Source organism: Schistocerca americana, chromosome 1 (genome assembly GCF_021461395.2).
Source record: "Schistocerca americana isolate TAMUIC-IGC-003095 chromosome 1, iqSchAmer2.1, whole genome shotgun sequence".
Taxonomy (NCBI): Eukaryota; Metazoa; Arthropoda; class Insecta; order Orthoptera; family Acrididae; genus Schistocerca; species Schistocerca americana.
In genome coordinates this window covers 871,913,527-871,926,594 of record NC_060119.1, presented here as the reverse complement: position 1 = coordinate 871,926,594, position 13,068 = coordinate 871,913,527, and the positions used below count along the sequence as shown (strand labels likewise).

Below are 13,068 nucleotides of genomic sequence, written 5' to 3'. Positions count from 1 at the left end.
TGATCTGTGAGAAAGAAAGGAAAATTGCTCCTAAATTAGTGAGAGATAACAAAAAAGCAGTTCACAAACTCGTTCGGAATTGAACACTGACAGGGTCAGTTCGAACGAATCAAAGTTAACGGAGGAACCAAGCCAGACGGTTTGATAAGCCACCCTTGCAGATTCACGGTATTAACGAGAGAAATTCTGGCACTTATAATCAGTTGCCGCAGTTAAAATGACGAACCAAACAAGTAACCACACACAACCACATGTCAGTGTTACATACACCAGGAGCAGATTCTTATCATTATCGATGTTAGCTGATGAAAGTCTTTTGAAAAACAGACAATTTCAAGTGTTTATAATTAAATCAACAAAACTACACCCAGTAATATCACAGGAGTGTTTCGTAACGTACTGCCATGTAGCTGGTCAGAACAACAGGAAACACGCTGCGTGGTGGGATTTACTCAGACGCCTTGACCTGGGCTACAGATAAATCAGAGCGATGTCAAACGTATGACCAATTCGAGCACGTCTTCTTGGAAAAATTTTGGTGGGCAGCTGTTCAAGGACTATTGTGGCGGAAAATACTTGACGCACGACCATTCAATGGCAAACTGGGAGGATTAAGGAAATGTTTTGAAAAATATACTAACAAAGCAAGATAACTGAGCACACCTATATATCATTTGGATGCACTGAAAATTTTGAAAGATCGATAACCACTTCATATTCGAGGCAACCTTGTGTCGCTACTGGAGGCAGCGGACTCTGTTGATTTGATTTACGAGGATGGTTGAGGTGTAGCGAATAACGCATTTGCGCAACCGAAATTCCAAAGTAAAGGAAATGCACAATAACAACAATAATAATGGTCAGGCTTAGTATCCGTATGCGCTGCCACAAGACTATAGGTAGAGAAACAATTACCATTACGGAAATAATCATTACAAGAGAAAATGAGGTCGAAGATATTATCCTGGATACTAACATTCACCCAATCACGAAAACAGAAATCAGTGCAATCAGTGGCAAGGTAATACAGATACAAGGCGAAGAAATAATGAAACACATAATGAGTATAGGCAAATTAATTCTGGAACCATGCAAAGCAGAGAGGTAACCGTTAGGCGAACAGATCAAGGTTTCCGTAGCAATCAAGACACAAACCGGTGCAATACAGAACACGTGGTGCATTTAGTCGAGGTTGTTGACAATAGTAACACTGTTTCACCGCCACTGACAGAAAACACCGATCTGTCACGGTAAGACCCTGACAACGAACGGTAGGAGCAGTGGGGACATACGGAACGAACATATACATTTTTTAAGATACGACCAGGATAAAGGTATAGGAGATGAGTTGTATTCTGATGAGACATATGATGGCAGAGAGGCAGATGTAGTGATACGGCTAATGATAATCACTAAAGTAGGCGTTTTACCTACCTGTACACATTAATCTTGACATGGGCACTTCGATGGGTGTAATGTCAGTCAGTTAACCAAAGAAATCAAAAGAAATATTATGTACCTACAATATCTGCGCAAAAATGCAGACTTCTAACAGCGGCGAGTAATAAATCATAGGTAGTGAAAATACAATCATATATACCTTTTACGATAAACGATACTATAATAATGTGTAAATTTCTTATCTTCGAAAAATTAGTAGTCAACTGCATTCGTAGTACGAATTCTTTTTGCCAGTATGAAGCGAAAATGGGCTTAGGTAAAGGTAAGTGAAATTTTTAAGTTGAAGATCTTGATTTCGTCGAGACGACAACAATTCAAGATATCAGTCAACATGGAGTAGATTTACAAGTCGTCCTCCCATATATTTTAAATGGTGCGTACGCTAACCAATTCATCAGATACAACTACCGATGTGCGAATCACACATTACAAGAGGCAGGAGTCCTATTACTCATCTTTAACCCAAAGAAATGAATTATGTGAACTACAATACAAACAAGTATTTGAAAAAACGTCCTGGTATCATTAAAGGTTAGGTGTATAAGATGGAGATGTATCCCCACCAAACCTTTTGTCTCTTTTCGTATGCAGCACAATGGTTAAAAAGGGAAACAATACATAAAGAAATACAGAAAATTATAACTTGGGAAGTTATTGAGCCTTCACAGTTACCATGTTGCCCTCTTCTGGCAGTTACGAAACTGAACGGCAGTGTCTGCCTACTTCAAGACATCAGAGAAATAAACAAAATCACTATCCCAGTTGGGACAAAGCCGGGAAATTTATGTGAGCAACTGCTCAAACTTCAAAATGTAAAATACTTAGCTAGCATATATTTTGCCTCCGTTATACTACAGGATAGCCCTTTATCCTGATAGTGCATACAGCATTCCTTTGTACAGGCAGAATTATCAGTTCCATATACTTCCCTTGCAAACAGATGTTAGTGTGGGAGTATTTATAGCAGCTCTGGATACAGTTTTCGGCCCAGCGTTGCTAAGTAGACTGACCACGTATGTGGATGACCTATTGGAAATAAACACCTGCGATTGCTAAGCAAAGAGTTAGAAAGATTGTAAGAGAATATGTCACAATAAACTTACAAAAGTCTGGATTTCGACGTCAGAATAAATTTTAAGTCACATTATTACCTCAGAAAAACAGTGCCAGACAAAGAAAGATCGATACAGCAAAAATTTTTTTAGCATCCAGAAATAGGCGATAATTCAAACATTCTTAGGATTAATGTCTTTTTTCAGAAAATCTGTGCCAAATCAGTTGCTTAACAGTGACGCTCTATTAAACCTGATTGAGGACAGTGCACTGCCAGAAAGATTATGAAGCAGTTAAAGAAGCCTTAGTCAATGCGAGCCTGATACAACATCCTGGTATGAGCCAGTCTACGCACACATGCACCATTACAGGGAGTGGGTGCATGCCCACCAGAAAATTTGACGGAAAATCTACCAGATGTGTGGTTAGTTTCGCAAGCAGAGCCATGACAGAATATGAAAGAAAAATCGGTAACAGAACTTGAAGCCTTGGTCGACGTCTGGATATCCAGGAAATTTATGAGATAAACACACACACGTGTTTTGCGATCATCAGGCCCTAAACACACACACGTGTTTTGCGATCATCAAGCCCTGTCCTGTTAACTACCCTGCAAGTTGTTAAAAAAAAAAATTAATTGTTCAAATGGCTCTGAGCACTATGGGACTCAACTGCTGTGGTCATCAGTCCCCTAGAACTTAGAACTACTTAAACGTAACTAACCGAAGGACATCACACACATCCATGCCCGAGGCAGGATTCGAACCTGCGACCGTAGTAGTCGCACGGTTCCGGACTGCGCGCCTAGAACCGCGAGACCACCGCGGCCGGCTGCAAGTTGTTACACAGGCATATTGTCCTCTGGTGTTTTTTGTATGAATAATTCAGTTTTGAGGTAGAATACGTAAAAGGAGCGCAGAATATTATACCAAATGCGCTTTCACGATTGCCACAAGCTTCACACGAATTCTGCTAATTCACAGAACAAATTTCCGATTTTCGCATATTTCTTATCTACGATGGCACTTATCAATCATATTTTTGAGGATATGTCAAAATATGAGTAAGTCACAGGAGGAATATCTACATAGGCGGAATGTAAAGCGGAGACTACAAGAATATAATAGTTAAAAACTGCGTGAGTACTATACTCGGCTCCAAAGAGTGCTGTTTCATTGTCACACGCCAGAGTCGTCCCAGCGGTACGTATGTGTAGTTGATGCGATAATTTTATCAAATACACCCACTGCGTCTGGAGGCACTATGGGGTATCAAGCTTCTCAAACCAAATCGTTTTGCACTGTTATTTTCCTAATGTCCGATGAAAGGTACAGCGATTCATAAGAAAATGTGTCATTTTTCGAAAGCAGAAACACCAAAGTCGATCTAGTTTAACGGAACAACGTCCAATTATTCCTACTAAACCACTGGAGTTAGTGTCCATAGCCGCAGCTGGTCCCTATCACGAGCAAGGCTCGGGATAAAATATACACTCCTGGAAATTGAAATAAGAACACCGTGAATTCATTGTCCCAGGAAGGGGAAACTTTATTGACACATTCCTGGGGTCAGATACATCACATGATCACACTGACAGAACCACAGGCACATAGACACAGGCAACAGAGCATGCACAATGTCGGCACTAGTACAGTGTATATCCACCTTTCGCAGCAATGCAGGCTGCTGTTCTCCCATGGAGACGATCGTAGAGATGCTGGATGTAGTCCTGTGGAACGGCTTGCCATGCCATTTCCACCTGGCGCCTCAGTTGGACCAGCGTTCGTGCTGGACGTGCAGACCGCGTGAGACGACGCTTCATCCAGTCCCAAACATGCTCAATGGGGGACAGATCCGGAGATCTTGCTGGCCAGGGTAGTTGACTTACACCTTCTAGAGCACGTTGGGTGGCACGGGATACATGCGGACGTGCATTGTCCTGTTGGAACAGCAAGTTCCCTTGCCGGTCTAGGAATGGTAGAACGATGGGTTCGATGACGGTTTGGATGTACCGTGCACTATTCAGTGTCCCCTCGACGATCACCAGTGGTGTACGGACAGTGTAGGAGATCGCTCCCCACACCATGATGCCGGGTGTTGGCCCTGTGTGCCTCGGTCGTATGCAGTCCTGATTGTGGCGCTCACCTGCACGGCGCCAAACACGCATACGACCATCATTGGCACCAAGGCAGAAGCGACTCTCATCGCTGAAGACGACACGTCTCCATTCGTCCCTCCATTCACGCCTGTCGCGACACCACTGGAGGCGGGCTGCACGATGTTGGGGCGTGAGCGGAAGACGGCCTAACGGTGTGCGGGACCGTAGCCCAGCTTCATGGAGACGGTTGCGAATGGTCCTCGCCGATACCCCAGGAGCAACAGTGTCCCTAATTTGCTGGGAAGTGGCGGTGCGGTCTCCTACGGCACTGCGTAGGATCCTACGGTCTTGGCGTGCATCCGTGCGTCGCTGCGGTCCGGTCCCAGGTCGACGGGCACGTGCACCTTCCGCCGACCACTGGCGACAACATCGATGTACTGTGGAGACCTCACGCCCCACGTGTTGAGCAATTCGGCGGTACGTCCACCCGGCCTCCCGCATGCCCACTATACGCCCTCGCTCAAAGTCCGTCAACTGCACATACGGTTCACGTCCACGCTGTCGCGGCATGCTACCAGTGTTAAAGACTGCGATGGAGCTCCGTATGCCACGGCAAACTGGCTGACACTGACGGCGGCGGTGCACAAATGCTGCGCAGCTAGCGCCATTCGACGGCCAACACCGCGGTTCCTGGTGTGTCCGCTGTGCCGTGCGTGTGATCATTGCTTGTACAGCCCTCTCGCAGTGTCCGGAGCAAGTATGGTGGGTCTGACACACCGGTGTCAATGTGTTCTTTTTTCCATTTCCAGGAGTGTATAATTGAGTTAAATGATGTTTTCACTACCTACTTTCACATGTATGCTGTTAAAACAGAACTTCCGCATCTGTTATCAGGAGAACTGCAAATGATTATTTACCGAGAGTTGGTTAAACCGTTCGCAATATTAACACATAACGCTTCCAACTTTACAAGCGGAGAGATTTTTTGAAAGAACAACAGATGAAACACATTCTAGTTTCACACTTCCACACAGAAGCAAGTTCGATAGAGATAGTATTTAAAGAGTTTAACAGGGTCATTAGGACATATGCGTCTCATAAATTAACCAAATGGATAGAATATCTGGGCCCATTTCAGAAAATAGTAAATAACCCTACACACGCCTCCACGCGATTCACACCGACAGAGTTGATGAATGGAGAGACTGTAACTGATAAGGGGGTTAAATCACTACCGCGAATGCCCCAAAATGTAATGTTTTTAGAAGAAAAGGTCTGGCAGGCATTAACAACCGTTAATGCACTGGCAGAAAAGACAAAACAAAAGCCTGATTAAAGATTAGGGCGTATGTGTATTTTTCTAGTCGAAGAGGAGATACTCTTACGCACGCACCCTAAATCCAGCAAACTAAAGGAACTGAACTGTAAGCGGCAAGTACTCTATGCAGGGCCATGCACGGTAGTCAACATCCTACACTCTGGATGTTGTCTTACGGGTCAACCCTATTCAGGAAAAATACGCGGATTATACCCACCTAGAGACATAAAGAAGTTTGTGTGCTAAAGTCGACAGGGGTAGGATAAAATATCCTATTGCCAGGTTCAAATAATAGTTAGAAATTACAAAAACAAAGTAAAAAACCTGCACATCTTAAATATTAATTTTTAGACTTAGGATAAGGCAGTAAACCACAGAGAAAAAAAGAAGATAACAAATGCGTACAAAAGAGGAACTACACCACTACCTATCTAAAAGTATATTGTTTACAATATTTACACTAACAACAACAGTGAGTAACTGCGATCAATAAAAGGTAATATGACTAAGCGCTACGACTAAAGTGGGAAGAAATAAATGCGATTTTCAGGAGATAAACATTAAATTAAGTTTTACTTAAGCCCTCATCCTTAAAAGGCTTGAAATGCTTAAAAGGCTGGTTTTTTACTGTCTGGTAATGCAACGTGTTGCAACACCAGGTTGCCAACACACGAAATACAAATATGTATCTTCCCTAGCCAGGATCTCGTCTGAATGGACCCCTATAGGGTGTTACAAAAAGGTACGGCCAAACTTTCAGGAAACATTCCTCATACACAAATCAAGAAAAGATGTTATGTGGACATGTGTCCGGAAACGCTCAATTTCCATGTTAGAGCTCATTTTAGTTTCGTCAGTATGTGCTTCCACCTACGCTCAATGAAGCACGTTATCATGATTTCATACGGGATACTCTACCTGTGCTGCTAGAACATGTGCCTTTACAAGTACGACACAACATATGGTTCATGCACGATGGAGCTCCTGCACATTTCAGTCGAAGTGTTCATACGCTTCTCAACAACAGATTCGGTGACCGATGGATTGGTAGAGGCGGACCAATTCCATGGCCTCCACGCTCTCCTGACGTCAACCCTCTTGACTTTCATTTATGGGGGCATTTGAAAGCTCTTGTCTACGCAACCCAGGCACCATATGTAGAGACTCTTCGTGCTCGTATTGTGGACGGCTGTGATACAATGCGCCATTCTCCAGGGCTGTATCAGCGCATCAGCAATTCCATGCGACGAGGGTGGATGCATGTATCCTCGCTAACGGAGGACATTTTGAACATTTCTTGTAACAAAGTGTTTGAAGTCACGCTGGTGCGTTCTGTTGCTTTGTGTTTCCATTCCATGATTAATGTGATTTGAAGAGAAGTAATAAAATGAGCTCTAACATGGAAACTAAGTGTTTCCGGACACATGTCCACATAACATATTTTCTTTCTTTGTGTGTGAGGAATGTTTCCTGAAAGTTTGGCCGTACCTTTTTGTAACACCCTGTATATATATATATATATATATATATATATATATATATATATATATATATATATATATATATATATGTGTGTGTGTGTGTGTGTGTGTGTGTGTTTGTGTGTTGTCTGGTTCCTTTTTGAAGGAGGCTTCGGCCGAAAACTTATGTGAACAATCTTTTCGTCGTGCCTGCCTGCAGCTCGGCGAGTGAGTAGCATTCCATCCAGTTCACAGTATAGTTATTGCCTCATGAAGCTTGTAAAGAATCCACTGCCCTTCAACAGGCACAATGATGTACAGAATTACAGCACCAGAAGAAAAAAGTTCCATTCGTTACGCCACATTATGGCCATCTGTAGCACACACAGGGATTCGCAATTCTGCTGCGAAAAGTTTTGATCACTTACCCAGTGACACAAATTGCCTGAAAGACATGAAAGAAAAATTTGAAACTAAACTGAAAACATTTCTCTTTGATAACTCGTTCTATTCCGCAGAAATCTATTACTATAACGTGTGGATGGTGACGAGTAGGAATTACTAACATCTGTCTTTAATTTATAAACAAAAAAATGATAATGCTCAGCATGGAGGCATATTTACAAAAAGGTGATTTTAATATAAAATGACAATGATACGCTGAATATGAAACTAACTAACTATTGGTATATCACAAAGCGTGGTACAGACTTACATACTTTGAAAGTCTCAAAATTAAATTTAGAAGTAAAAAGAAGCGTATGATGAAAGTACATGTAGAATCCAATAGTGATATGTTTGGTTATTCTTGAAAAACTGGCAGAGCTACTGACGAGAAATATTCCGAGAAAAGAAGCGAATAAGCCTGTTGAAAAGGTAGGCCTACGTGGTACGCAGGTTAGGCTATCTTTACTAAAAATTGACTTACATACATCTTAAAACAAAACATCAATTTTAGGCAATCTAAGCGCTTTAGTGCATTCCCTCAATCACATTTACAGCATTACGCAGTGCTGGAACATATTTTAAAGAATTATATCGTGTTTTTACCTTGTAAATTGCTATTATTGGTCACACGCGGAATGACGCAGATAGGTAAGATTTTGAAGTGAGAAGACGCACAGTGAAACTAATGCACAAGAACTCTGTTCCGTATGAAGGTATACCACTATGCAGTTCTGTTTCTTTGACATTTAAGTAATTGCTTACTTTGCTGACATGCACATGATACGATATTTCATCATTACCACGCTTATTGATCAGCAGAGAACACGTAGGTAAGTTTCATTTGCAAACGTGAACATCAAAAATGTTGTGTGTATGAGATGAGAGCTGAAAAATGAAACTAACAAGAAGCAGGTCAGTATGGTTAGTTTCGGAGTTCCAGCTTCATTTGCGATCGATACATATATAGTAAAAGTTGAATTAAATGTATTACGAAAGCATGCTTTTCACATCACTTCCTTCTCTTATTCAAAATATATCAACAGAAAACAAATTACATTACGAGGTCAAATGTGGCGGATTACTAGAGCAAATACGCATTCAAGAGCAGGAAAACGTTCGAAATTATCTTTCTGACACTGTGTACTTCATGTAAAAGTCGTAATCTTTAGTATTTAAAACAGTTGTTGAGAAATAATGAATAAGAAGCAATTGTAAACAGTAGTCTGCTAATGTTTTGGGCTGTATAAGTTGGTGCCAGGCCTTCCCCTCCCCCCCTTCCCACCACACCCACACACTGTCTTCAAAATAAAGTACATCGTAAGTCTGTAGCACCATCTCCCTTCTTTTTTTAACTCCATGGTCAAGTCCTGTTACATTTGTCTCCTTTGATCAATGACGTCATATTACGCGTAAAGAGGATAGTTTGCTTTAGTTACTGAGGCAACCACAGACAACATGTAGTAACAGACCAACTACATTCTTCAAAACGGCGGTGACAAGACAGACTAGAATTGACCCAGACTATTCTGTTCGTAAACAAACGTAGAAAATACACATTTTATCAACTGGAATTAACGGGACAACCGAAGGAATGAGGGAGTTGTGGGCGGCGGCAAACTTAAAGAAAAGGTTAATAAAGACAATTCCAGAGCAACCAAGACATCAAAAATAGGGCACGTGAATGTAAACGGAAAGAAAATATAGAGAAAATACACAATTGGAATCGAATAATTTTGTGCAGACCTATACAGTCAAACGAAGACAGCTCTAGGACCCACGAGCACCAGACACGACTTAATCGCATAACAACACAAAGTGATTCCTCCATAATAAAATTCCGAAATATGGAACAAAAAATTGGAACCGCAGGGTACTCTGGAACCTACGTAAATCAAATGACGACAACGCTACCAGACATCCACACAGCAAAGGCATTATAAGATCGAAAAAAATGCGCAAATTCCATCAGAATAAATACCGAAAAAAATGCAATAAACAAGCTACTAAAATAAAATATTTCTCTTGACCTATATAGATCTATATACAGCGTATGTCTGTCGGAGACAGCTGTAAGAGATCCGTCAGCTCCCCCCCCCCCCCCCCCCCCCCCACCCCTCCAACAAAAAAGCTATGTAAACGAAAAACTGAACCAACGAATGCCTCTAAAATAAAACGGAAAAAATCGCACAGTTGCAATAGCATTCTTGGCTTGACGTATAGCTGAAACGAAAAAAGGGATACCATACACACCCCTAGAAAACAACTACTTAATCAGAGAAACAAAAAAATTTCCTCCTTAATAAACAGAAACAAAATACATGTAAAACTTGAAATCGCAATACAAACGAAAATTAACAACTCAATAACCATGAAGAAAAAAGTAAGCAATGTATACTAAAAGCTCAACGATTTAACTAAGTCATTACTATGAACCATATCATCAAGAAAACACCAGCTACAAGAGTGAGCCGCTGCTAACAACAACACTCCATGTAATATAACAATCGATTTTAAATACGCAACGACTCAACAACGTCACCTTTGAAGAAAAGCAAATTATAGCAAAAACCAAAATTATGAATAGCATAACAGCTCATTTTACTCACGACCATATAAGCAACGGACTTACCCACCTCGCTAACTTCATGCTGAAAAAGCTTGCCATATTACAAAAACAGCCAAAAAATTGTAAGAAACAACATTATTTTTATAATTACTAATCGCTTCACTTGCAGAAATTTAACTATTGCTCTAAAGTTCCAGCTTAATCTTATCCTTATAAATCGGGCTAATAGAGAAATAAACAGCTAAGTATGTGTGTAAAAAATGCAATTAATTTGTAACAGACCACGGATCCGTTGTATCAAAATATTCAGAACATATCCCTAAAAAATCTCCGAAATTTTGTCCGCAATGTTCTGGTTCACCCTGTATTTGTAAGCACCGTGAACAAAAATTTTATACCAAAATTTTATGAGAGTTATACACATCGAAAGAAGAAAACCTTCTTTGTTATGAAGTGTACACTACACAAATGTTCGAAACGACTAAAAGCATTTTGTGTTGTTAGTGAAGAAATGCAAGCGGTCGATGCTTACCTGTTGAGGAGTAATCTTCCTGTCTCAGGAAACATATGGGCTTCCTCTTTATCGGATAATCACACACTCGCTGGAAGAAAGCAGTTATTTTGTTTCCCATTTTCAAATATAGACGGTATCAGAGATAGATATGAAAAAATCTTCCTATGAATCGGCTAATACGTATCCGTTTCATTGGAAAGCTCTAAGAACAGCGCTGAGTCACCGAATATAACATTACTCATAGGCTTTTGTCGTCTCGTTATCGTCATGGAGTAACTGTACCTCTGGATTTTTGTCAACATATGTGTTGCCCAAGGAGATAAAAAATAAAGGAAGGTGGCACTACCGACTTCCACTGTACGTTGTTTTTAAGCCAGAGTGGGTGGGCCTGCCGCCATTTTAAGTAGCCCAAAACATTAGAAGACTATTGTTTACGAGTGCTTCTTGTTCATTATTTCTGTTGAGTGCTGTATTAAATTCTGTTTTATATTCTAAAATTTATAGGGCTTACATGAATAAAATAGTGTCAGGAAGGCACTTTCAAAAGATCCTCTGTTGTTGAATGTGTATTTGTGCTAGTAATACGGCAGAGACAAAGTGACGTCACAGGGAAGTGTCACCGCGGTGAACTATGGGGTTGTAAAGGCGGTGAACCTAATGTTTTCGGCTAACTAAGGTGGCGGATATCGGTTTACAGTTTGTGAGGTAATGCCACCTCCCTCCTTTTTTTACCTCCATGGTACTGTCTCCCAGTCACCTGACTTCAATGTGTCGGAACGTTTGTCCGTAAGCACTCTGCTGTTTTTAAACGTCATTCATTTGCTGATAACCCTGCTTAGATCTATTGCGTATTTTGTACACGTCATTTCATAAGCATTTTAATAATTTGAATTTTGTATCTGGAATACACTTAGATAAAGACTTTAAGAGCGAAATTAAAGCGCATTTCGTTTGTTTGCGACGACTTTCACAGCGCGAATGTTGCTGTTACTGCGATTTCTATTTTTTTGCTTTGTTTTGCTCTTGATCATATTTCTGCGTCTCTGCTCTAGTAAGTTATGCTGCGGCGGTACTGTGAAATAGCTTCCAGATACGCCGCTGCAGCTGAAAGGGTCCCGAGAAAAAACGAATTTGGAGTTAAGGCGTACAACAATTTTGTAATTTATGCAATACGCTTGCCCAATATTTTTATTTTTCTTTATTCATTCATCACGATTTTTTGGTCAAGCAAACAGTAATATTCAACATTTTAAGATGAGCTGTTTATCATTGATTAAATGCATTATAAAGCCATATAACATAAAAATTTATTACGGTCCTACAGTGTCATTCGCCAAAGAAAAGGTCAATGTGACAAAAACAGAGGAGAATGAGCAAAATGAAGCTTATTTAAGAGTTAGATGGTATCTTATTTACTAACATATTAATCAAAAGGTGAAGACAATAATCTGAACGAACGATACACCAAAGCTCTAAAATGATCTCGCAGTATGTGTAATGTTCTTGTCTAATTTCTGTTAGTACCGGGAATCGAATTATGTACGTAAATCACTAAGTGACTCTCTCTCTCGCACGTATCTGTCTCTCGAATAATAAATTCAGGGTCATAAAAACACAACAATAAGCCCTTTGATACTGCGTCTTATTTCACTGTGTCTCGATGTATTTCAACATATAAAGGCCCACTAATTGGTATTATACCTACGACCAATCCTTTGCAATACCTTACTATGAAAAGTCACAGAAACAGTAGTTCACCATAGCAGTTAGAAACAAACAAATGCCAAGTGTAGACATATCACACTACGCCGAAGTCATGTAACTACTACAGCATGATGTTGATGATGTACTCAGCAGGGTACGCTCACCCCAGAAATTCACTGGTGAGCAAAAGTTAAGGACGAAAGCAACTTTCGCTTGATGTGTCACCCCCAGGTAACATACATTATGTGATCAAAACTACCGGACACCTGGCTGAAAATTACTTAAACTTTCGTGGCGATCTTCATCGGTAATGCTGGAATTCAATATGGTGTTGGCCCACCCTTAACCTTGATGACAGCTTCCACTCTCACAGGCAGATGTTCAGTCAGGTGCTGGAAGGTTTCTTGGGGAATGGCCGCCCATTCTTCACGGAGTGCTGCACCGAGG

At 40.8% G+C, this 13,068-nt stretch overlaps 1 protein-coding gene across 1 annotated transcript in view; it reads right to left on the bottom strand.

Annotated features, from left to right (window-relative positions):
* Positions 1–11,035, bottom strand: part of LOC124594823 — a 90,826-nt gene extending 79,791 nt beyond the window's left edge. The window contains exon 1 of the mRNA XM_047133271.1: positions 10,936–11,035. Within this exon, the coding sequence (XP_046989227.1) occupies positions 10,936–11,035 (100 nt within the window). The remainder of the gene's footprint in view (positions 1–10,935) is intronic.
* Between the last annotated feature and the right edge of the window lie 2,033 nt (positions 11,036–13,068).